The 26635-nt window shown below is 42.8% G+C and overlaps 1 protein-coding gene across 5 annotated transcripts; it reads left to right on the top strand.

The window, feature by feature from the left end:
* LOC129832898 (oxysterol-binding protein-related protein 7-like) lies at positions 1–26519 on the top strand. 5 transcript variants are annotated; one of them, XM_055897002.1, is made up of 22 exons: positions 1–135; positions 10810–11025; positions 11221–11361; positions 11646–11699; positions 11872–11985; positions 12357–12539; positions 12740–12872; positions 13015–13136; positions 13615–13716; positions 17552–17714; positions 17961–18094; positions 18948–19049; positions 19346–19538; positions 20133–20183; positions 22124–22413; positions 23069–23206; positions 23355–23497; positions 23795–23939; positions 24124–24274; positions 24555–24681; positions 25008–25130; positions 25404–26519. In XM_055897002.1, exons 1-22 carry the CDS (start codon positions 37–39, stop codon positions 25513–25515), a joined length of 3036 nt encoding a protein of 1011 aa, XP_055752977.1. In that variant the 5' UTR covers positions 1–36; the 3' UTR covers positions 25516–26519. The 5 variants fall into 5 exon arrangements, with proteins under 5 accessions (XP_055752977.1, XP_055752978.1, XP_055752976.1 ...); XM_055897003.1 differs by having other exon boundaries at positions 10810–11028; positions 20151–20183; XM_055897001.1 differs by having other exon boundaries at positions 10810–11028.
* Positions 26520–26635: the final 116 nt, after the last annotated feature.

The raw sequence follows: 26635 nt of genomic DNA, 5'->3' as shown, positions 1-26635 counted from the left end.
TCGACGATTGAGTGACGTAGTTCTACGATTTGACAAATGGGAGGAAGCAAATTGGAAGTTTGCTTGAGATTTCGGGATGTGAAAACCAGTCTCCTTTCACGCTGGCCACCTACTTGGATTATCCACGGTTGTCAGGTGAGTTTTTCGTTCTTATTTTATTGATAATCGGGAATAAATGAACATGATACAAGTAAATTAAATTGGTTAAAACGAATGTTTGTTTTGCTTCCATTGCCATTGAGTTTGATACTGCGGTACGCAATGTTTGATCACTTACGGATCGAATTTCTAGTGTTTTTGTTTCCTTTGTTTTACATTGCTTAGGTCTATGTTTTAAAGTAGAACAAAACTCATATTTTGTGGGAGATTGGACACCTGGAACTTCAAATGTGCCACCATAGGATATTTATCTAATATAAATGACTGCTGCCTGCTGCAATCAGCTCTCAGTCCCACATCAGAATTAGACGTTCACCCATGTTTCTTAAACATCCAATTTCGAAGTTGTTGCAAACGTCAAGTTTAAGTTTAGGCAATAAATCCTAATGGTTAAGGTTTGGGATGGGCTTAAAACAAACATCTCAAACAACTTTCCATTGCTGGGTTTGAACTTGAACCCTTTTGAATCAGAGGCAGATGCCCATCCGCCAACCCCATCCACAACGCTCACTGTTGCCCCTATTGGACGGGTGCCACGTCATCTCCCGACGTCCTCAGACATGCGTGGATGTCGAATACTGACTTGTATCACAGGTGACATGGCTGGCCTTTTCAGCTTTCTGAACATTTGATGCCAAACTTTTCCGAAGGCACAAAAGTCACAACAGTACTGTAATTAGTCCTACATTTTCTGAGCAGCAATTGGCTCCCTGGTCATGACATTATTAGCCATCTATGGCTTTGAAGTGTTTGTGTGTTGACGAGTGTGCTCAAATCGAGGCACCAAACTAGTTTTTAAATCAACGAGTGGGATACAGTGAGGATCTTGTGACACAATGTTTCTTGTTCTTGCTATACATTGTTGCTTATCTCAGAGGTGGGAAAAAAAGTGTTCAATTGTCATACTTGAGTGAAAGTAAAGATACCTTTATATAAAATGACTCAAGTGAAAGTAACCCAGTTAAATACTGCTTGAGTACAAGTCTAAAATAATCTGATTTTAAATGTACTCAAGTACGGTGGTGGAAAAGTACTCAAAAGTACTCATACTAGAGTAAAAGTACAAAGTAAAAGTGAATGCTACACACAGAATTCCTTACATTTAGCAAACCAGATGGCACAATTTTCCTTTTTTTTAATTCCCTTTTTTGACAGCCATGCACACACCAACACTGACATCATTTACAAAGGAAGCATTTATGTTTAGTGAGTCCACCAGATCAGAGGCAGTAGGGAGGACCAGGGACGTTCTCTTGAACTGTGAATTGGACCTTTTTCCTTTACTGCTAAGCATTCAAATTGTAACTAGTACTTTAGGTTGTCAGGGAAAATGTATGGAGTAAAAAGTACATAATTTTCTTTAGGAATGTAGTGAAGAAAAAGTAGACAAAAATATATAAAGTACAAATACTCAAATGGCTTTAGTACTTGAAAGTATTTTTACATAAGTACTTTACATCACTGCTTATTCTCATGAAGACTTCTGAACACACATCAGTACATATGATATGGGTGATGATCAATGTCTAAGGTTTGCATAATGGTTTACAGATGGCCAGCCAGGATGAGCATTTAGGAGTGTTGTATCCCAGCCTTACTGAAGCTTAAAAGCTTAGGTTGTGCCATGTCTACCCCTGATTCTGGTTCTGATAAACCCAAGTTGTAGAAAGGGGAGTGAATATGGTGTGCGTGTGGGCCCATCAAATGTGATTCGACCAAAGCTGCCAGTATGTCCCACAGCCATAATCCTGCAGAATGGCAGCCATGATGGACTTATCTTGGACCAGGCTTGGAACTTGCAGTGCCAACATAGTTTACATTGGAAATCCCCCCCCCCCCTCCCCAAAACCATCCCTCACACCAGGACACTTTCATTGTATGCCACATGGAGGATTTGTAAACCTTGAACTCAGTTGGCCTATATATCCATGGCACTGGAACTGCCTCGTCTAGAAGGTGGAACATCCCGGCTGTCCCAGTAGCAGCAGCTGTGTCAGGGGCCCTGCCTGGGACCCGTGTGGTGATGCAGCTCAGGCACATTCCTGTCAGAGCACAGGAACCTGTCCGTTCACCCTACGCCTCCGGGCACCCGACGCTGTCTTTCTCCCTCGTCATTTTCTTTACCTCTTCTGGCAGTTTCTCCTAGGTGTTCTAATAATCTCCTTCAGAGATCATTCTAATATTAGGCATTCGTCTTCCAACCAAGACTCTGATGTTGTGATTGCCACTCTGGCCTGCGTCAGGAGTAAGCTACAGTGGTTGGATTGTGTTTGTAGTTGTTTTAGGCTTAGTTGTTAGGAGTTCCTTGGCAGTTGCTATGGTTGTTATAGAGTACACAGAGCTGTATAGATCATTTGATCCTGATCCAAATGAATCAAACATCCAGAACAAGCTCATGTTTTGTTGGTGTCTTTATCAATGCTGGCAGGAAGCTCCGGTTTTTCCCAAACGTCACATTTTCAGTTCGACTATTTTTAAAGGCCTGAGAAACATAGTTGACATCGTATTCAAAATAAGTGACTTTGTCTCTCTGTTTGAACGACATATTCCACATGGTTATTGTGTGTGTCAGTCCCTGTAACGTTCTTCACCTTCCAGCCTAGTTGTGACCTGTATCATGACGACATACGCCTCAAGTCATTTGGCCTGAGAGATTCAGGAATGCCGTTGTTTTGATGGGTGTAGTATTTCAATATATTTTTTACATGATTTTAACGCCACCCAGGAAGGCGTGAGTGCAGTTTCAGTTGACTCACTGTAAACTACAGTATGCGCTGCATTTTTCACGCCGTATTTGTAAATAGTATTGGAAATTATCGTCAACAGCAACTCGTGTTACTCCCTATAGAATGAGAAAATATTGTCGGTTACATGGAAAGTTGGTGTGCGCCACCAATTGGAGCTACTGTAATCACAATGGCCGCCTCAGCTAAATCTAATCTGAGGGATATTGGAGTTTTTCTGTTTTTTTTGTACTTGATGATGCCCCCCTCAGTCAATTTTGTCAACAGTAACTACCATGAATGATACTCGTCAGCAACCTATTTTTCCTGACGAAACTATTGACGATAACAAGATGAGATGCCCTAAATAAAAAAATGTAAACATCAGTCATTCATTTATTTTATTTGACAAAATGTATCGAAACGAGAATTCCACGTGGAATTTATGGACATTCAATTTGACATGAAGCTCCTTTTCATCGGTTTTGTCCAATCATCAGCATGCATGGTTTAGCAGAAGACTTAATGCAATTACCTCTTTGCTTGTCACGTCTTTCTGTTGCGCGGGCTGCTTGACCAAAGCTGGCTCTCCCACACACACAGTTCCTGGGAAGTCACTTCACGCCTCTCTCCTTTGAACGGTTATTATGGGGAGAAAATCAGAGCTGTAAATGATTTAACCTGTAGCCAAGGCTTTATAGCCTATATGGTAATTAACCAATGCAAGTCCAAATCTGCCACAGTAGCAATGTTGCCAGCTAAGGTATAAGAGGGGATAGTAGGCCTATTTGGACAAGGCAATCTGAATGTGCACATGATGGAAGTTAGAGGTAAATATAAATTGTTTAAAAAACATCTATATTTTTTAAGATGCTCTGACTATGTGAACTAAAATGACTGACTAAAACTATACTAAAAATGTTGAGGTTGTCGACTGATAACTTAAACGAACGAGGGATTATATTACTAATGTGACTAAGACTAAAATGTATTTTAAGACAAAAACTAATACTAAATCTAAAATGGCTGCCAAAATGAAGTCAAAGTGACTAACAGGATCTTATCCTAGGTTCTATCAATAGAACCATCTACATTATCACCAGGCTAGGCAATGAAGGATATTTAGTATTTTGCCTGTAGGCCTACTGTAACTAGGATGAGGTCCCAGCCAGGTGATGTTGAATACAATGCATTCAGGGAATGTCTTCAATTGTTTGTCATCTGAACTTCAGAGGACTACTCCTAAACAAGGAAGTCCTTTCTAAGAACGGATCTGTTTATTGGCTGTATGGCTTCAATGTTGGTCATTTTACTTTCATGTGAAAATTGTTCTTAAACATGCTGTCATCAACTGCATTACCCAAACAGCGCAATGCGATCACTTGTTACTACAGTTGACTGTTTCATTATTGATGTCCAGCCTGAATCTAGGCATCTTATTTGGTTGTCACTCAAAATAACAGCAGTATGAAGATGACGCATGGTGGCTGGGGCTGTTCTGTATGTATGGTATTGGGGTGTGGAACCTACTTTCTGTCTTGGCTCCACCCAATCACCCTCCCGTCTTTGATATGCAACATAACCCTGCTTGGTAACCAGATAATAGTTCCTTCATAACCATCCAACACAAGTATCCAAGAGAACAGTAACGGGACTATGTTGTGATATATTATATACTTTACGTGTTTGATTAAATACGTAAACGAGAGAATAAAGACCTTTACTATTATACATGTAGACAAAGAGGAGAAACTCCGACCCCTAATATAATTTGGGATGCTTTTAAGGCGTACATTAGGGGAATGATAATCTCATACTCAGAAAAAATTCAATCAGAGTTAGAAATTCAAATTAAAGAAAAATACACTGCTCAAAAAAATAAAGGGAACACTTAAACAACACAATGTAACTCCAAGTCAATCACACTTCTGTGAAATCAAACTGTCCACTTAGGAAGCAACACTGATTGACAATAAATTTCACATGCTGTTGTGCAATTGGAATAGACAAAAGGTGGAAATTATAGGCAATTAGCAAGACACCCCCAAAAAAGGAGTGATTCTGCAGGTGGTGACCACAGACCACTTCTCAGTTCCTATGCTTCCTGGCTGATGTTTTGGTCACTTTTGAATGCTGGCGGTGCTCTCACTCTAGTGGTAGCATGAGACGGAGTCTACAACCCACACAAGTGGCTCAGGTAGTGCAGTTCATCCAGGATGGCACATCAATGCGAGCTGTGGCAAAAAGGTTTGCTGTGTCTGTCAGCGTAGTGTCCAGAGCATGGAGGCGCTACCAGGAGACAGGCCAGTACATCAGGAGACGTGGAGGAGGCCGTAGGAGGGCAACAACCCAGCAGCAGGACCGCATGTGAAATTTATTGTCAATCAGTGTTGCTTCCTAAGTGGACAGTTTGATTTCACAGAAGTGTGATTGACTTGGAGTTACATTGTGTTGTTTAAGTGTTCCCTTTATTTTTTTGAGCAGTGTATATCACTCTCTTAGAAAAAGCCCACAAATCTTTACAAGGTAAAGAAGAAAATTTCAATTTCAGAATTTAAGCAGGAATATAATATTTTATTTTTGAAGAGCGCCAACAACTACAGATTAAACTCCAATAAAGCCTACTATTTAATGGTAAATAAACCTGGTGAAAACCTAGCAGCTCTCAAAATGAATACACGCCAAACAAGTTATAATTTTAAATGCGAAGGATACAAATGCTTTAATTAGTAACAAAGCTGTACATAATAATTTTGAAAGTCACTATGAAATTCTATATCAATCAGAATTAAATAAGTTGGACTGATTCTACAGCGTTCTTGGACTCAAAAACCCTGAAGCAACTATCAGCACATTTAAAAAAAAAAAAAAAAAAAAAAAATTGAACGTTTTACTCAAATGACAACACCAGTCACTCAATTCAGGGCTTCCGAGTTCCATGTTTCGAACCAGTTATTTCAGTTATATTAAAACCATGAAAATCTAACGAGTCCCCTGCAGTTTACAGACCCATACACTTCATATATTGCAACATAATAATAACAAAACCCATAAGCAACAGAATGGCACAAGTCTTACCAGACATGAAACATTTCAATTTATTATGGATCCCCATTATCTGCTGCCGAGGCAGCAGCTACTCTTCCTGGGGCCCAGCAAAATAAAGGCAGTTATATACAATTAATAACATGACATTTCAAACCACATTAAGTGTGCGCTCACAGGCCACTACTCTACTACCACATATCTACAACACAAAATCCGTGTGTGTGTGCGTAGTTTCCCGATCTCTGTCCTCCGAAGCCCAAGTGGTTCATGTTTTTTTTCTTTTTTTCCCCTAGCACTATACAGCTGATTTTAAAATAATAAACGAATCATCAATCAGCGATCATTTGAATCAGCTGTGTAGTGTTGGGGCAAAAACCAAAACGTGCACCCGGTGGCGTCCCGAAGACCGAGTTTGGGAATTGCTGGTATAGTACGTATGTTATCGTGTGCGTGTGTCTGTGCCTCTTCACAGTCCCCGCTGTTCCTGTAAAGTTAATTTTTGGTTTTTTTGCAAATCTGATTTTACTACTTGCGCGAGTTACTTGATGTGGAATAGAGTTCCGTGGAGTCCTGTGCACCTCCCATAGTCTGTCCTGTACTTAGGGACTGTGAAGAGACCTCTAGGCATGTCTTATGGTGTATGCATGGGTGTCTGAACTGTGTGCTAGTAGTTTAAACGGACAGCTCGGTGCGTTCAACATGTCAATACTCCTCACAAATGCAACTTTGAGCCAGGAGAGATTTGACATGCGTATTATACATTTTTGCTCTCCGTGGGCCAGCCGTGCTGCTCTGTTCTGGGCAAAGTGTAATTTTCTTAAGTCCCTCTTTGTGGCACCTGACCACAAGACTGGACAGTAGTCCAGGTGCAAAAATGAGGTGTTGTAAGACCTGCCTTGTTGATAGCATTGTTAAATACAGGAAGTCAAATGATACCATAATGTTAAGAGAATTGAGGCATCATATGCTTTATTTAAATACTGGGGGGAAATCTGGCTACAGACAAACACAATTTTGAAGTCACATGGGGTAGAGTCATTCACGCATTACAAACATTGGGTGTGGATACGGTGGGAACGTATGGGTCTCAGCAAGTGTGGTGTTGCTGATGTTTGTCAAAGTATTCACACCCATTTGCTTTTTCTACATACTGTTGCAGCCTGAATTTAAAATGTATTACATTTAGAATTTTTTTTTGTCACTTGCTGACACACGTAACGTTAAAGGGGAATTACGACAATACAGCTTTTGCGACTAAGTATTCAACCAGTTTGTCATTATGGGGCATTGTGTGTAGATGGGTGAGAGAAATGTATTTAATCAATTTTGAGTTCCGGCTGTAACACAGCAAAATGTGGAATAAGTTAAGGGGTATGAATATTTTCTAAAGGCACTGTGTATATGTTGTCAAACTTGTCTATGTATGTTTTTGTTTAATGTAGTGTGTGTGTGCTGAACAAATATAAACGCAACAATTTCAAAGATTTTATTGCGTTATAGTTCCACATGAGGACATCGTCAATAAATTAATTAGGCCCTGATCTATGGATTTCACATGACAGGGAATAGAGATATGCTTCTGTTGGTCACAGAGACCTTAAAAATGGGCCTCAGGATCTCATCACGGTATTTTTGTGAATTCAAATGGCTAATTGATCAAATGCAATTGTGTTCCTTGTCCATAGCTTATACCTGCCCATACCATAACCCCACCGCCACCATGGGGCACTCTATTCACAGCACTGACATCAGCAGACCGCTCTCCCACACAATGCCATACACCTGGTCTGTGGCTGTGAGACAGGTTAGACGTACTGTTCTCTAAAGTCTTTAAAGCAACGTTGGAGGAAGATTATGGTAGAGAAATGAACATTCAATCTCTGGCAACAGCGCTGGTGGACATTCCTGAAGTCAGCATGCCAATTGTACACTCCCTAAAAACTTGTGGCGTTGTTGTGACAACTGCACATTTTAGTGGCCTTTTATTGTCCCCAACACATGGTGCACCTTTGTAATGATAATGCCGTTGAATCAGCACGTGTCACGTGGATGCATTATCTTGACAAAGGAGAAATGATCACTAACAGGGATGTAAGCTAATTTGTGCACAATTTGAGAGAAATAATATTTTTGTGCATCTGGAACATTTCTGATATCTTTTTTTTGCAGCTCATGAAACATGGGACCAACACTTTACATGTTGTTTATATTTTATGTACAGTGGGGCAAAAAAGTATTTAGTTAGCCACCAATTGTGCAAGTTCTCCCACTTAAAAAGATGAGAGGCCTGTAATTTTCATCATAGGTACACTTCAACTATGACAGACAAAATGAGGAAAAAAAATCCAGAAAATTACATTGTAGGATTTTTAATGAATTTATTTGCAAATTATGGTGGAAAATAAGTATTTGGTCAATAACAAAAGTTTATCTCAATACTTTGTTATATACCCTTTGTTGGCAATGACAGAGGTCAAACGTTTTCTGTAAGTCTTCACAAGGATTTCACACACTGTTGCTGGTATTTTGGCCCATTCCTCCATGCAGATCTCCTCTAGAGCAGTGATGTTTTGGGGCTGTTGCTGGGCAACACAGACTTTCAACTCCCTCCAAAGATTTTCTATGGGGTTGAGATCTGGAGACTGGCTAGGCCACTCCAGGACCTTGAAATGCTTCTTACGAAGCCACTCCTTCGTTGCCCGGGCGGTGTGTTTGGGATCATTGTCATGCTGAAAGACCCAGCCACGTTTCATCTTCAATGCCCTTGCTGATGGAAGGAGGTTTTCACTCAAAATCTCACGATACATGGCCCCATTCATTCTTTCCTCTACATGGATCAGTCGTCCTGGTCCCTTTGCAGAAAAACAGCCCCAAAGCATGATGTTTCCACCCCCGTGCTTCACAGTAGGTATGGTGTTCTTTGGATGCAACTCAGCATTCTTTGTCCTCCAAACACGACGAGTTGAGTTTTTACCAAAAAGTTCTATTTTGGTTTCATCTGACCATATGACATTCTCCCAATCTTCTTCTGGATCATCCAAATGCTCTCTAGCAAACTTCAGACAGGCCTGGACATGTACTGGCTTAAGCAGGGGGACACGTCTGGCACTGCAGGATTTGAGTCCCTGGCGGCGTAGTGTGTTACTGATGGTAGGCTTTGTTACTTTGGTCCCAGCTCTCTGCAGGTCATTCACTAGGTCCCCCCGTGTGGTTCTGGGATTTTTGCTCACCGTTCTTGTGATCATTTTGACCCCACGGGGTGAGATCTTGCGTGGAGCCCCAGATCGAGGGAGATTATCAGTGGTCTTGTATGTCTTCCATTTCCTAATAATTGCTCCCACAGTTGATTTCTTCAAACCAAGCTGCTTACCTATTGCAGATTCAGTCTTCCCAGCCTGGTGCAGGTCTACAATTTTGTTTCTGGTGTCCTTTGACATCTCTTTGGTCTTGGCCATAGTGGAGTTTGGAGTGTGACTGTTTGAGGTTGGGGACAGGTGTCTTTTATACTGATAACAAGTTCAAACAGGTGCCATTAATACAGGTAACGAGTGGAGGACAGAGGAGCCTCTTAAAGAAGAAGTTACAGGTCTGTGAGAGCCAGAAATCTTGCTTGTTTGTAAGTGACCAAATACTTATTTTCCACCATAATTTGCAAATAAATTCATTAAAAATCCTACAATGTGATTTTATTTTTATTTTTTCTTCTCAGTTTGTCTGTCATAGTTGAAGTGTACCTATGATGAAAATTACAGGCCTCATCTTTTTAAGTGGGAGAACTTGCACAATTGGTGGCTCAGTCAATATGGAACATTTCAAGAACTTTGGAAGTTTCTTCAAGTGCAGTTGCAAAAACCATCAAGCGCTATGATGAAACTGGCTCTCATGAAGACCGCCACAGGAAGGGAAGACCCAGGGTTACCTCTGCTGCAGAGGATACGTTTATTAGAGTTACCAGACTCAGAAATTGCAGCCCAAATAAATGCTTCAGAGTTCAAATAACAGACACGTCTCAACATCAACTGTTCAGAGGAGATTGTGTGAAACAGGCCGTCATGGTCGAATTGCTGCAAAAAAAACACTACTAAAGGACACCAATAAGAAGAGACTTGCTTGAGCCAAGAAACACGAGCAATGGACATCAAACTGGTAGAAATTTGTCCGCAGAGTGAAGGGAAAATCAGCCAAACAAGTGTTCAGCATATGTGGGAACTCCTTCAATAAATTGTCACTGAGTCCATATGTTATTTCATAGTTTTGATGTCTTCACTATTATTCTACAATGTAGAAAATAGTTTTAAAAACTTGAGCGGTAGTGTTTGTTTTTTTTAGAAACTTTTCGGATTATATATTTTTTTACTGTAGATTGTCTGTTTGCTACTTTTGATAATCCCACATGCTGCAGGTTTGGTCTCTAATTTAAACTTTTTCAGGAAAAAGCGTTTTTACTGAAATTAAAAACAGCGTCTTTTTGAAAATACTGACAATTTTTAAAATTGCTAGTAATATCTTTGAATCATTGTTGATGTTGCGTCGTCATATTCTTTGGTCAGTATTCCTGGACCTTGTCAACTACCGGTTTGTCCACCATGGTCTTTTTAGAAGGCCAAGTCAACCATAAAGTTGAGGGGTGGATGATATGAAGGTTGTCTTTCTCATTCTTCTCCTGAACTCGTGATCCAAGGGCCAACTGCAGCAGGGGCAGCGCGTGTGTGTTCCTCACACTTGAATTGAAGACTGATTTCTCATGGTTGACAAATGGGACAGTTAAAGCTTATGAAGTTGCCAAATGTGAAACCAGTAAAATGTCACCACTTTTTTTTTTTTTTTTTTTTTTTCTCTCTCCATGTCTCCTCACATTACTGTAAATTTGTCTCCACAGAGCTGCGTTTCCTCCTCAGAGGGAACCTTTCCGAAAAGCAGACTTACTTTTAGCGACGTTGTTCATCCAATCGTGATGATGGACCCTCGGGTGTGCCCACCCTCACTCAACAGCAGCCAATCAGTGATGAGCAGTCTGGACAAGTCTCCCGCTGGAGTATCCAAGGTGGGCCACTCGCGGAACGGCAGCGTTGGGTCGTCACGCAACTCCCGACAGGTAGTTTCTGAGTCGTTCCTTTCGATGAAAATGATCTTGGTGCGTTTTGGGTGTGCATGTCTTTGTATATGATGGGTCTCCTCTCTACACCATAATGCATCCAATGATGTATTTAACCATCATGAATATCTCTATGGATGCAGCCCACTTTGAGTATGAAGTTCTTGATGGAACTGATCTCCTTCCCCCCCATAGCACTCCACTCACTGGGAGGTGTTGGACGACCATATGGACATGGGTTCGGGGATCGGGTCAGGGCTGGACATGAGCGTCCCTGGCATCTGTGAGGGCTTTCTGATGAAGAGGAGGAAGTACCCAATGAAGGGCTGGCACAAGGTAATGTGAAGGCTATACTTGGCAAGCCAACCGAAACGCAGTTGGCAAGCCAATTAGTTATGTTTCACCATCACTTCTGACTTCCTGCGGTGGATTCACTAGTAACCAAACGGAAGGAAATGGCAGATGCTCAGCTAGAAGGGACTAATCCAGGGCTTCCCAAATTAAATTTGTTTTCATTGCAAAGTGTTTTTTATTTTATTTTTTACGTTGTACAATGTTTTGCTACTGGTGTGCACATATGAATACACCCCTGTCTGATGTGGTTCGGTCTCTTCTTTCAGAGGTACTTCCTGTTGGAAAAAGGAATCCTCAAGTACTCAAAGACACAGCAGGATGTATGTATCCACAATACACTACTAAAAACACAAATTCAAGTAATGAGTGCAGTCTTTCTGAAATCGGTCGGCGCCCTATTGTAAACGTTACAGGCTACGGAGTTCTTGTTTTATATACATATTGGACAATAAAGTGAGGGGTTTTCATCCATTGTAATGTTCCACTCATCAGATCCAAAGAGGAAAGCTCCATGGCTCCCTGGATGTTAGCCTCGCTGTCATGTCCATCAACAAGAAGTCCAAGCGCATCGATCTGGACAGTGGAGACTATTTATACCACCTCAAGGTGACACTGAGTATACAAAACATTAAGAGCACCTGCTCTTTCCATGACAGACTGACCAGGTGAATCCAAGTGAAAGCTATGATCCCTTATTGATGTAAATTGTTAAATCCACTTCAATCAGTGTAGAAGAAGGTTAGGAGACCGGTTAAAGAAAGATTTTTAAGTCTTGGGACAATTGAGACATGGATTGTGTATGTGTGCCATTTAGAGGGTGAATGGGCAAGACAAAATATTTAAGTGCCTTTTGAACGGAGTATGATAGTCGGTGCCATGCACACCGGTTTGTGTCAAGAACTGTGCACGTTTCCTTTTCACATCTGTTTCTTATCTATCTATATCCACATTTAATGTAAACTTCACTCTCCTGTTAGACCAAGAGCAATGACTTGTTCTACATATGGCTGACCAAGCTGTGTGCCCATCGTGTCTTCAAGAAGAACGAGGCCCTGGGCGTCCACCACGGAGTCCTCCATGCCCTCACCGTGGGCAACAGCACGTTGTTGCCAGCCATGGCCAGTCTAGCCCAGAGAAACCAAGCTGCAATGCCAGGCATGGTGAGTGAACAGAGAAACGGGCATGACGCAGTGTGGTCTGCTACTCTCATTGCGGTGTGCTTCAACCAAGTGCATTCTGGTCCCACCAAAATAGATGAAGTTATATTCTGAATAGAACAAAGAGGACTTTATAAAAATGGTCTCTGACACTTGACTTATTCTTTCTCTTTCCCTCTGTCCCCAAATCATGTGGTTTCCAGTACCCTCACTATGCCAGCTCTGCCTCTGTCTACCAGGCGGAGATGGAGGCTTCGCCCACAGCAGCCCCAGGTGTCAACGGCAAGGTGGCAGCATGGCTCCAGCAGACGCACCAGTCCGATACCTGCTCCCAAGGTAAGGTATTGCCATGGTGAAGCTAGGGAATCAAGGCTGTCACTTTACAATTCAGCATTAAATGAATATCCAGTTACTTTCAGAATTAAGCCTTCGCTCCAAAGCTTTCTTAATAATCTTCTCTGACCTTTGACCCCCACAGAGCTAGCACGTTCTCAGGCGGACTTGACTGAGTTGGCCCAGCTCATTCAGAGGCTCAATTGGCTGGAGAGTGGCCAGAAACCCATCTCCAACAGTGACCTAGAGCGACGAATCAACTTGCAGGTAAGGTCACCACCCTAGCCACTACTCCACAACCATATATGAGCAGTTCTCTATAAAAAAAAATATAAAAAATTGTGCACTTGTATTTCTGAGGTGACTGCTGCTACTCTCTGTTATTATCTATGCATAGTCCCTTTAACTCTAAATACATGTACATATTACATCGACTAACCGGTGCCCCCGCACAATGACTCTGTACCGGTACCCCCTGTACATAGCCTCACTATTGTTATTTTACTGCTGCTGTTTAATTATGTAACTTTTATTTTCTATTTTTTACTGAGTTTGAGAGAAAAAAAAATGTTTTACTTACAAGCCCTTAACCAACAATGCTTTAAGTAAGCAATTCACTGTAAGGTCTACCTGTTGTATTCGGCGCATGTGACCAAATAAAATTGTCATGTATTTGACATTGGAATATTAATTTAGTGGTTGGCTAGTCTTTATTCTGACCATATCTATTCTACTTGTCTTTCAGAATCTGACACTTAATATCCCCAAGGCCAAGAAGGAGAGGAAGACTACGAACAAGATATTTGGTCATTCTCGCACCCATTCTGGAGTCGAAACCTGTGGCATGGTAAGTTCTCATGTCCTATACAGTGGGTGTATGTTGTTACAAAGTGGGATTAAATAGATTTAACTGTCTTTTGTCATTGTTCACAATGTTCTGTCAAAGATAAAATGATATAACAAAAATGTCATGGCTAAAATATATAGTTGTTGCATAAGTATTCACCTGCAAGCCTAAATTAGTTCAGGAGTAAAATGTAGTTTGACAATTTATTCTTTATTTAACTAGGAAAGTCAGTAAAGAACAAATTCTTAATTTCAATGACGGCCTAGGAACTGCCTTGTTCAGGGGCAGAACGGCAGATTTTTACCTTGTCAGCTCGGGGATTCGATCTAGCAACGTTTCGGTTACTGGCCCAACGCTCTAACCACTAGGCTACCTGCCACCCCCAAAGGAGTATTACTTAGTACTATTATGTGATTTGGGGGTGGCAGGTAGCCTAGACACATCAAAGATGCTTGTCTTTCTGAACTGAGCTGCAGGACAGGAAGGAAACTGCTCAGAGATGTCACCATGAGGCCATTGGCGATTTTTAAAATGACTATGGAGTTCTATGGCTGTGACGGGAGAGAACTGAGGATGAATCAACATTGTAGTGACTCTACAATGATGGCCTGAATGACATTGAAAATTGTAATACCAATAAATATACAGAATACAATTATCCCAAAACCCTGAAGTAATCCTGGGGTAAAAAAAAAACACTGCAAAGGAACATACTTTTTTGCCTAAATGCAAAGCCTTATGTTTGGGTCAAACAACACATGACTGAGTAACTGCCTCTTTATTTTCAAGCATGGTGGCGGCTGCATCATGGTATGTGTATGCTTGTCATCAACATACTGGGGAGTTTCAGGATAAAAATACATGGGATGGAGTTAAACACAGGGCCACAACTTGGAGGAAAACCTGCTTTAGTCTGCTTTATGCCAGACAGTGGGAGAGGAATTCAACTTTCAGCAGGACATCCCATAGGGCGGCGCATAATTGGCCCAGCGTCATCCCGGTTAAGGTTTGGCCGGGGTAGGCCATCATTGTAAATAAGACTTTGTTCTTAACTGACTTGCCTAGTTAAATTAATAAAATAACATACAACACAAGGCCAAAGCTACACTGGAGTTTCTTAACAAGAAGACCGAAGTTAGTTTTGACTTAAATCTGCTTGAAAATCTATGGCAAGACTTGACAATTGCTGTCTAGCTATGATCCCCCAACACCTTGACAGAGCTTGAAGAATTTTGAAAAGAATAATGGGCAAATATTGCACAATCCATGTGTGCAAAGCTCTTATAGACTTACTCAAGAAGACTCAAAGTTGTAAATTCTGCCAAGTGTTTCAAGCATGTAATGACTTGGGGGTGAATACTTATCTAATCAAGGTATATTAGTGTTTCATTTTTAATAAAAAATAAATAAAAATCCTTCTACTTTGACATTTAGAATATTGTCTATTGTTGACAAAAAATAACAATTTAATCCATTTGAATCCCTCTTTGTAACACAGTCAAATGTGAACAAATTCAAGGAGCTGAATATTTTTGATACCAACCGTACAAGACATTAGTCATTGGATATGAACATTTTCTCGACATTTCCGTGTCATGGGTCTTTCAGAATCCTCTAACTCTTCCACTTTCACCCACGGTTCCTGCCTGACCCCTCATTTTTCATTTATGATTTAGGGACCGGTACCAACACATTGACACATTGAATAAACAATCTTATGGTTAAAAGTTACAAACGCAGCAATAGAGTGCAGAGATTCTACAAAAGAAGTAACGCTAGTAACATACAATATACACTGCTCAAAAAAATAAAGGGAACGCTTAAACAACACAATGTAACTCCAAGTCAATCATACTTCTGTGAAATCAAACTGTCCACTTAGGAAGCAACACTGATTGACAATAAATTTCACATGCTGTTGTGCAAATGGAATAGACAAAAGGTGGAAATTATAGGCAATTAGCAAGACACCCCCCAAAACAGGAGTGATTCTGCAGGTGGTGACCACAGACCACTTCTCAGTTCCTATGCTTCCTGGCTGATGTTTTGGTCACTTTTGAATGCTGGCGGTGCTCTCACTCTAGTGGTAGCATGAGACGGAGTCTACAACCCACACAAGTGGCTCAGGTAGTGCAGTTCATCCAGGATGGCACATCAATGCGAACTGTGGCAAAAAGGTTTGCTGTGTCTGTCAGCGTAGTGTCCAGAGCATGCAGGCGCTACCAGGAGACAGGCCAGTACATCAGGAGACGTGGAGGAGGCCGTAGGAGGGCAACAACCCAGCAGCAGGACCGTTACCTCCGCCTTTGTGCAAGGAGGTGCACTGCCAGCGCCCTGCAAAATGACCTCCAGCAGGCCACAAATGTGCATGTGTCTGCTCAAATGGTCAGAAACAGACTCCATGAGGGTGGTATGAGGGCCCGACGTCCACAGGTGGGGGTTGTGCTTACAGCCCAACACCGTGCAGGACGTTTGGCATTTGCCAGAGAACACCAAGATTGGCAAATTCGCCACTGGCGCCCTGTGCTCTTCACAGATGAAAGCAGGTTCACACTGAGCACATGAGCACATGTGACAGACGTGACAGAGTCTGGAGACGCTGTGGAGAACGTTCTGCTGCCTGCAACATCCTCCAGCATGACCGTTTTGGCGATGGGTCAGTCATGGTGTGGGGTGGCATTTCTTTGTGGGGCCGCACAGCCCTCCATGTGCTCGCCAGAGGTAGCCTGACTGCCATTAGGTACCGAGATGAGATCCTCAGACCCCTTGTGAGACCATATGCTGACACATGCACATTTGTAGCCTGCTGGAGGTCATTTTGCAGGGCTCTAGCAGTGCACCTCCTTGCACTAAGGCGGAGGTACCGGTCCTGCTGCTGGGTTGTTGCCCTCCTACGGCCTCCTCCACGTCTCCTGATGTACTGGCCTGTCTCCTGGTAGCGCCTGCATGCTCTGGACACTACGCTGACAGACACAGCAAACCTTTTTGCCACAGTTCGCATTGATGTGCCATCCTGGATGAACTGCACTACCTGAGCCACTTGTGTGGGTTGTAGACTCCGTCTCATGCTACCACTAGAGTGAGAGCACCGCCAGCATTCAAAAGTGACCAAAACATCAGCCAGGAAGCATAGGAACTGAGAAGTGGTCTGTGGTCACCACCTGCAGAATCACTCCTGTTTTGGGGGGTGTCTTGCTAATTGCCTATAATTTACACCTTTTGTCTATTCCATTTGCACAACAGCATGTGAAATTTATTGTCAATCAGTGTTGCTTCCTAAGTGGACAGTTTGATTTCACAGAAGTGTGATTGACTTGGAGTTACATTGTGTTGTTTAAGTGTTCCCTTTATTTTTTTGAGCAGTGTATAAACTCCCTTCCTGCGTCATGAAAAGTTGTGCGCGCAGTTAGGCGTCTATGTGGCTTGTTTAAATTGAAGTGAAGAGACAACTTCCAGCTTGAGGCAGCTCGTGCAAGTTAACAAACATGTAATTAGATGGTTGTCTACAACATGGCAGATGTCATCGGAGGACTGATTTACGGAACGATCTAGCAACAGGCAAGGTCAAATATCACAAATAGAGCTAGATATAGCCAGGAGAATAATGTACTCGTTGAGCATAATTATAGCCATCGTCTTGTGTGTTCATGGTCATCACTCACTATTACGTTGGTCAAGGTCCCGACGTCAGTGTAAAGCTTTTCTGATATACTATAGCTACAGGGCTTTTTGATGCTAGCGTGCATCACTAGAACGTGACTGGGGGGGAAAAATGGCTCTCTACAGACATCCTTTCCCTTCTCCTCCCTCCCTCCTTCCCCCTCTCCTCCCTCAGTTTACCTCCAGCCACCTGAGCACATCGTCCAACCCCCTGAGTGTGGGAGCCTCCTCGGTGCCGTCCATCCCAGACTATGTGTACTCGCAGCTCTCCAATCCTCTCATAACCTCCCCCGAAGCCAAGAAGATCCAGCAGGAGATTTGTGCCGTGTCCCATAAGGGTATGAGAGGGGGGTTACAAGGGTTTTGGGGCTCATTCGATTTGGGTGTTAATAAAGTTCCACATAGGAAATTCCATGTGCAGAGCTGGTAGAGTGAAGCTGGTTCTGCAACATAAAAAAAAGGACCTATGTAGACCACTGCAATCCAGTGATGACTTGCTTAGTTACTTAGGGATGTATGTTGGTATGGATGAATGAAACAGGAAATCAAATGAAAATGACTTTGGTCTGCCATAATCTTCTCAGTTCATGCGTCTCTCAAATCCATCCACGAGGTGCTCGCGCTGGAGCGTGAGCGGGTCCGACAGGCTTGGACCGGTCCCGACCTGCGCTCATCCACCTCCAATCAACTGGCCACCCTGTGTAGCACACTGTCTGAGGTAAGAGGCCCGCCCTGGACACACACTCATAATTGCAGTACACAAGCTGAAACTGACATCCTGCCATACACTGACAACACAGACCATTGTTAATGGCTCCAAACAAGAGACCTACATTTCTTTTGAGTTTTGGAAGTAACAAGAACAGGAAGAGACCTAGCGACCAATAGAAAGGCCTGATTTCACATTTAGTCCGTAACACCTGTGGTCTCTGTTTAAAACACACACAGCAGAGGTTTCTATGGGCCACACCTATTCTCTCACTTTCTCTTGCTTTCTCCTTCCAAAATGTACTTCAGTCTCAGCCTGCTGTTGTTCAAGTGTGTGAAACCAGACAGAACTGGTTTGGGCTGTTTGGGGTTGGGACATCTAGGTACTGCCCATCAGGGGCAGAATCGTTCCTCCCAGTTCCCCTGTTTCGAGCCTGCCTGGATGCAACAACAAAATACTTTTCAAATGTAAAGACACTTGTTCACACAGAGGGAAATTGTTAGATTTATATTGGTGAAACAAATAAAACCTCCCACAAACTAATCTATTTGATCCGAGTTACCAGATGTCGTTGAGCTTCATTAATTACTATAAAAACAGAACTAGGATAGTTTGTATTGGTTGAATATGCTGCATCAATTGTTTTGTCCTGGATGGATCTGACAAAGCTGAAAGAGTTCTGAGGAAATCGGAGAGGGAAAACTTCCACCAAATGTTCATACTGTAAATGTTGTCCAACTTACCTGCATGTGGGCCAAGGTTGATAAATAATGTGACAATGGGAGATGAGCTTAATATTGTGCTTGCTTTTCATACAATTTCTCTACAGTATACTAATAAGTCACTGTTTGTGTGTCTCCAGCTGGAGGTGCAGTCTTGCCAAACCAAAGTTCATTCCCTGTCCCTTTCCTCTGGATCCACGGGGGGCTCCAATGAGTCCTACAGCACTGTGCGCCAGGACCAGGTGTGTGTTCAGCCGCCAACCCCCACTCAGGAAGAGGCAGGCTGCCACTTGTTTCTGAATGCATGTGCGTGTCTAGCGGTGTACTGTGTGTCTGCCTGTCTCTGCGTCTGTTTGTGCCTGTAAGGGATTCTCTAATGAGCACGGTTTTCTTCCTTAACTTAAATTTTGTAAGACATTACTGACATCACTTATCCATCTTAAGGCGTTCTTCATTTTATACGCTTCCTGTTTACTATAATCTTACTCTACCTACTTCGCTCACTCTTATCCTCCCTTCCTCTCCCCCTTCTCCTCAGAATGCTGAGAAGACGCCCTCTAAGGGTTGCTCTGTGCAGCGCACCCCCTCGCTGGCCGACTCCATGGCCGAGTACTATGACGCCAGAGATGTCATCGTCTGTGAGAACTCCGAAAACGGCGAAGAGGAGTCTGATGAATCCGGCCTAAGTGACATCACCACCACCAGTAACTCTGAGCCAGACGAGGTCCATGGTGAGCGGAGACTATATATTACTATTCAACTGTGGTCATAGAAGTAGAGTGACTAGAGCGGAAACTCTAAAGATGTGTTCTGTAATATTGTGTTTGAGCAGTCCCATTATACCTTGAGTGCAGTTCGGTCCATTTAAGTTTTCGTCTTGAAATATAAATGACAACATGTTTTAAATTCAGCAGTATCTAGTAAACCTGGGACGATAAACCGAAAACGATTGATACCGACCATTTATCGAGGACGTTTCACTGATATCGATTATAACGATAAGTAGACTTTTCTAGAGGAATGTGTAGTTTGAAATGAAATAAGTCTGTTAAATGTGGGCAATTAACAGGACAATTGATGGCCCCACATTCAAAGGAGTAGTTTTAAGGGTAATATAAAAAAGAAACTGGTCCACATTAATGTTAACTTGTCTTTCAATTTATCGTTATCGTGATAATCCGGTAATTTTGGGCAGTATTTTTGTCCATATTGCCCAGCTCTATCTAGGTAGTTATACTCATAAACTTGGCTGACACCAACGTTGGGTATGTCTGTGTATATATATGTGTGTACAAATGTAATTTTATTACGTTTTCTGAATATAGCTTCTACTTTGCCTGCAGAGGCAGTATCCCCGGACCAACTGCAAACAAAAGGTATTTTGGGAATGGTCAAACTGAAGTATCAGTGAATTGCGGCCATATTGGAAGTCCCATAGGGATCGTTTTAATTCATTGATGCACATAATTTATTTGAAAATGGTACATTTTCAATGTTGTACACGCAAGCATGCTGATTGGACCCTGAAAATGTCCCAGTAGTCATTCTATTACCATGATTTTATCATCACTCTCCTCCTTCCTCTTTGTCCTCCTGAGGTGTCTCTTTGGTTTTGTGGGACTGGTGACAATTTAACAAATGCATTATTGTCTAATCTGTATAGACATTTCATTATTTAAACTTCATACCTTCCACCTCGATCCAACGTCCAACTCTAATTTGGAAGATGGAGAAATCGAGACTTAATTTTGCCTCTCACCATCCTCCTTTCCTTGACGGCTTTGGGCCTTCAGACTTTTTAAAGGGATGGTTCAGCGTTTTGGTAAAGAAGCCTTGATTTGACTATTTAAAATGCATAAAGAAACCACACTAGGCAACATATTGCTGAGGATTATATGCACAAAGTCTGAAGATTTGTTTCCATTGTGGTCCTGTTAGCCAAGTGTCTGCTAGGCAAAACAAGAGACATTGGCCCTCTGGCATACATTCAATCATAAAAATGTCTATTGTTTACCGTTTATCTATCCACGATAAACTCGTGGATACTGTTTTTATGTCTCTGCATCCAGTATGAAGGTAACTGCCAAAATAAAGGAAACACCAACATAGGTCTTAATAGGGCGCTGGGCCACCATGAGCCGGCAGAACTGCTTCAATGCGCCTTGGCATAGATTCTACAAGCGTCTGGAACTCTCTTGGAGGGTTGCGACACCATTTTTCCACCAGAAATTCCGTAATTTGGTGTTTGGTAGATTGTGATAGGAAATGCTGGCTCAAGTGCTACTCCAGAATCTACCATAAAGTGTTCAATTCAACCTGGTCTCAGAGCATTTCGTGTTATTCTGTATGTAAATCCAAGACACTCCATTTCGTATGCTTTTGTATTTGTCGACTCCATCACCCATTCCGTATGGTATGTTACAAATTACAATTTGTATTATATGTTACGAATTTGCAAAATAGATGTTCCGAATTCTAGCTAGGCGGCTAACGTAAGCTAAGGGTTAAGGTTAGTTAAGTTTAGGGGTTAGGTTAGAGGGTTAGTGGAAGTGTTAGCTAAAATGCTGAAGTTGTCTGAGATTCGAACTCGCAACCTTTGAGTTGCTAGACATTTGCATTAAACGCCCACCCATCCAACCCCACCCACCACCCTACTTTTTGCCTTTTGCTATTGGTCTTTATGTAACCATATCATACTAATTTGAGTGTCCTGGATTTACTTTTACTATGTTATGTCTAGTCTGAGACCAGGCTGTTCAATTAGGTTGAGATCTGGTGACTGAGATGGCCAGTTTTTATTGCTCATCAAACCATATTGTGACCACTCATACTTTGTGGGTCGAAGGTGAGCACTCAGAATGGCTGTGTATTTACTGTCTGTTACCTTTCCCTCTAAGGGGTTGAGTGGCCCCAAACCATGCCAGCAAAATGCACTCCACACCATAAGAGCCGCCAGTTACCTGTAGTTTTGCAAGCCAATGCTAACTAGCGTTAGCGCAATGACGAAGTCTACATGAACAGCTAGCATGCTAGCTATTCCCATATAGACTTCCAGGAATTGCGCCAATGCTATTTGGCAACTTCCTTCAAACTGAACGCGGAGACATAGTGTAATCACAAGTTCATCTAACCCTGGAGAAAATCTGTAACTTTCCCTTTAAGGGCTGAATCTTGTGAACCATGTCTATTTTTTAAATATATATTGAAGCTTTCAAGCCCTAAGTGCTGGGTGTAATCATAAAAAAACATGAGATTCAATAGAAAATGTATAGAATTCCATCTAACCTTTTTGTCATATACCCTCTCCCCCTGGCAGCCTCTGCCACCCTGAACTACCGCACCAGCGTGTCCAGAGCCCCGGACATGGTCAGCACCGTGCCCACCAACACAGGCCGCCGCACCGTCCTGCCCGCCAACTGTGTCGACAACAGCCACATTGGCATCATGACCATCCTGTACAACAACATTGGCAAGGACCTGTCACGTGTGTCCATGCCCTGTGGCCTCAACGAACCTCTGAGCCTGCTGCAGAGAGTGTGCGAAGAGCTGGAGTACTCTGAGCTTCTGGACATCGCCAACCGCACAGAGGACCCCTTCGAAAGGATGGTAAGGTGGCCCGACATGTGCCTGACCTTAAAACGAAGCAGCTCCAGTATAGGTTTGTGCTCCAATGCCAGAGTTGGCGCTGTTTCAAGTGAATTTATACACCTGTAGACTTGCTTAGGTGAAATCTGCAAAAATGCTATTGGTCTCAAGGTCTACGCTTTCTCAAATCAAATGGTATTGGTCACGTGCCGAACACAACCAGTTTACCATGAAAGGCTTACTTACGAGCCCATTCCCAACAATGCAGAGTAAAAAAGACCCCAAAAAATACATATAATAAAAAAAGGAAATGGTAACACAATAACGAGGCTATATACAAGGAGTACCAGTACCGAGTCAATGTGCATGGGTATGAGGTAGAGGTAATACAGTATGTACATGTAGGTAGGCGTAAAAGTGACTAGGCAATCATGATAGATGATAAACAACAGTAGTAGCAGCAGCATATGTGAAAGTCTGCTGTGTGTGCATTAGAGAAACGGTGAAAACAACAAACAACGAATGGGGTCAATGTGAATTGCAGATTTGGTATGTAAAACTGTATATTGTGGTTCTTGCGTGTATTTGGGTAGCAGTTTGCTTCCGGGGCCATTTTGATATTGTTGATGGGTGTGATTTCACTCATCTGTTTTCCCGTATCTTATTTTTCATGAAGCTATACATTGGAGTTTTCTCCATCTCTGGCTATGCCTGGGCCACCTGGCGGAACCGCTACAAGCCCTTCAACCCCGTCCTGGGAGAGACTTACGAGAGCCACCGCAAGGAGCGCGGCTTCCGCTACGTCGCTGAGCAGGTAGGAGTTGAATAAGCCTGACCAGTGAATGATCTTGACCCTGAATCATCCTCGATGCCATCTGCAAGGGCAAGTAACCTCTAAAGCTGATCCAGGGTGTCTTCTACTGAAGATTCAGTTGTTTAAGGTGTTTCCTTTCTGTTCCCAGGTCAGCCACCACCCGCCCTGCTCCGCCGTGCACGCAGAGTCTGAGAACTTCACCTTCTGGCAAGACCAGCAATGGAAGAACAAGTTCTGGGGGAAGTCTTTGGAGATCATCTCCTCTGGTCCAGTGAATGTCAAGTTGGCAAAGTGAGCGTTGATGCAAATTCCATCATTATTTGACCAAATAAAGGAGGAATGGAACCCGACTTTCACGTCGTCGTTTTGAATGTATTGATCCATTGTTCAAAGTACAAGCTCAAGGACCGTGTTTTGATTGAGCTGATTTTAAGATTTGAAAAGGCATTTGCCAAATGCTCTACTTGTTAGCTGTCACGTGCTCGAAAGTATAATTGACTATGCTATTCAATGATGGGTTCATAGTATTGAAACCGGCTCAGGTGTCCATGAATTTTAAACCCATGGCTCTCTCCCTCCACCCTCTAGAAATGGGGATCACTACGAGTGGAACAAAGCGGTGACCTGCGTCCACAACGTCCTGAGTCAGCAGAGGTGGCTGGAGCACTACGGAGAGGTGACAATCAGGAACACCAAGAGTGACCTCTGCACCTGCAAGATCTCATTTGTCAAGGTGAGACCCCTGACCGGTGCCCATAGAGCACAAAGCTCAGTTGAAGAATAACCCCCTAATGGGACCCATAATGAGTCAAATAAATGGTCAACAGTTAAAATTGGGTCTAGACATTTTGAAATGTACATAGCTTTACGTATGGAACTACCTACTAGGTTGCCATTGACATTGCTCTCGCCCTCAGTCCCGCTACTGGACCTCAGAGACGAGTAAGAACGAGGTGCAGGGCCAGGTTCTGAATCAAGCGGGAGAGGTGGTCCACCAGTTTGGTGGGCTGTGGCACGAGGGCATCTTCTGTGACACCCTGCCTAACCCGAAGTGCATCTGGAAGCCCAGTGAGTACTGCTATTATCTGAACAATTCCTTATCTGCTATGTACGATAATCCTAATCCCTAATCCAATGTTGATATTGTAGTTTATCCTATAAAAGTGTGTAATCCACACCATTGTGCCTATTATATTTTCCCGAATCCCATACTATTTCTGTGAATTCTATCTTGTGATCCTCTTTGCAAAGACTATGGATGTTTTCCCTCAATCCGCGAGTCCGTAATCCACTCTATAGTACCAGCACTATGTATCGCCTCACAGTTCCCCGTTTCTTCCATCTCCAGACCCTCAGCCTGATGACCACTTCCAGTACTACGGCTTCGGTCGCTACGCCAGGGAGCTCAATGAGCTGACCCCTGAACTGAAGAAGGTCCTGCCTCCCTCAGACACCCGCTATAGGCCAGACCAGAGGTGAGACAACCGTTCGACCTGCTCAGTAATGCGTACATAGAGGATGTTTAGTCATGTGCACATCATTAGATTTGTCAAATGCGCTGGAAGTAGGGCTAGGAATACTTCTTGAATGCGATATGACCAGGAAAAACTGTGGGTCCTGTTCAGTAGGGGGTATCGTTTCAGTGACATTTTACTTCCTCAAATGCCAGGGAGCTGTGTTGTGCATTGATGTGGCTGCGTGCGATGGTACTGTACACACAATTGACCCTGTCAACGCCTTAGATTCTTTCATGCAGAGTGCAGCTGAAGCGCTTCATCTCTCCACTATTCTTTCCCCGTAGGATCCTGGAGGAGGGAGATGTAGCTGGGGCTGACAGTAAGAAGGAGGAAGTAGAGCAGAAACAGAGGGACCGACGAAAAGAGCTGGCCAAGAAGGGAGAGGTGCACGTGCCTCGTTTCTTCAGGTGAGTCTCGCCAACTGTCCCTGCCCGCCTCAGGCAATCAAAGAGCATTTATTGTAGAAGGGGCAAGGCAATGGTAACCAACACAGCTATTCAGGGTCTTTATGATTAGCTGAATCGGGTGCTAGGGCAGGGTTGGAATAAAAGCCTGCACCTGTAGCTTTTCCAGGATTTGAGTTGGTGCACAGTGTCTGTGATTCCTTGAAGGCTTCTATTGATGCCCCTTTTTAAAGGTTACCTCACACTAGAAAGTAAATATACTCTTCCCTCCTTCAGGAAAGAGCTGGATGCGGCAGGGAATGAGAGCTGGCTGAGCAACGGAACCTACTGGAAGATCCGTGATCACCCAGGCTTTGCCAACACCAAGAACTTGGATCTGTGGTGTTGAGTAGACCTGGCAGAGCCTCCTGTCATTTTGGCTTCATCATAGACTATTACAGCCCAAATGAGACAACTGAACGCAGATACTAAAGTTCCACTAAGGAAGAGGAGAGGTGAAGGGAGTTTTGGCGGCATGGATGATTCATTCCAGGGTGACTGTCTGCCATGGAGAGAGGAAATGTCAACATGGAGTAGATGACGACTACTTTGGATCTTTGCCTTCAAGTCTGATGTTCCCACGTTGATGCCGATCCTCCACACCCCCAGTAATCCCTCTGGTGTCCGCAAAATGTAAACTGCCTTGATAATAACCAGATTGAAATTGGTTCATGCATTTTTAACTGCCATGTTATCTGCATTAGTGGTCGGAGATCCGACATAGCGTTTTGAATAATGTTACCGTGCATGTTATCGAGATGCATGAAGCTTTTGTCAATGTAAGATGTCTAATATATTTAAGCACTTGTCGACTTTTTAGGTATATATGCAGATTTATTTAAATCAATTTGTGATATCAAATGCTCACTCCTATAAAGGGGAAATAACCAGGGCAGGGGATTGTTTTTAAGACGGCTGTGGATTAATGGGGTTTTATGGGTAAGAAAGGGCTACCTCTTGCACTCTCGATGGTCTCATTGTGTTTTTGTATATTTAGACAATCATGTCGAGTTGTACTTTACATCTTTGGACTTGTTTTAAAAGACACATTGGTATGAGTCACTGCATGCCTCCCATCCGTCTCCTTCCTCACCCGCTTCCTCACCTCCGCTTCCCTTTAGTCCCCCCCCCCCCCCCTTGCATTTCTCTAGAGTGAGTTTTATTGATGTTTTAATGCTTTTGAGGGTTATATTTTCGACCTTGATTTAGGTTGATACTATGAAGTCTTTTTATGGATGTTTCAACAGTGGGTTTTGCGGAAAAGAGAACCCTTGTTACATTTCAGTGTAAAAAACAATTGGAGGGCTATAGCGGGAATCGTCCAAAATGAATTGTTTTCTAATCTATTATCAAATAAATACTAAACAAAAAAAAAATGTTGTTCTTTGAAACTGAGTATCACAGTTATTGTAAGCAGTTGTTTAACTGGAATAATCTATTTTACTATTGCCCAATGCAGGGAATGTAAA

The sequence above is a fragment of the Salvelinus fontinalis genome, chromosome 34 (genome assembly GCF_029448725.1).
Source record: "Salvelinus fontinalis isolate EN_2023a chromosome 34, ASM2944872v1, whole genome shotgun sequence".
Taxonomy (NCBI): Eukaryota; Metazoa; Chordata; class Actinopteri; order Salmoniformes; family Salmonidae; genus Salvelinus; species Salvelinus fontinalis.
Note: the sequence above shows the minus strand (reverse complement) of the source record. Positions and strands in the feature narration are given on the sequence as shown.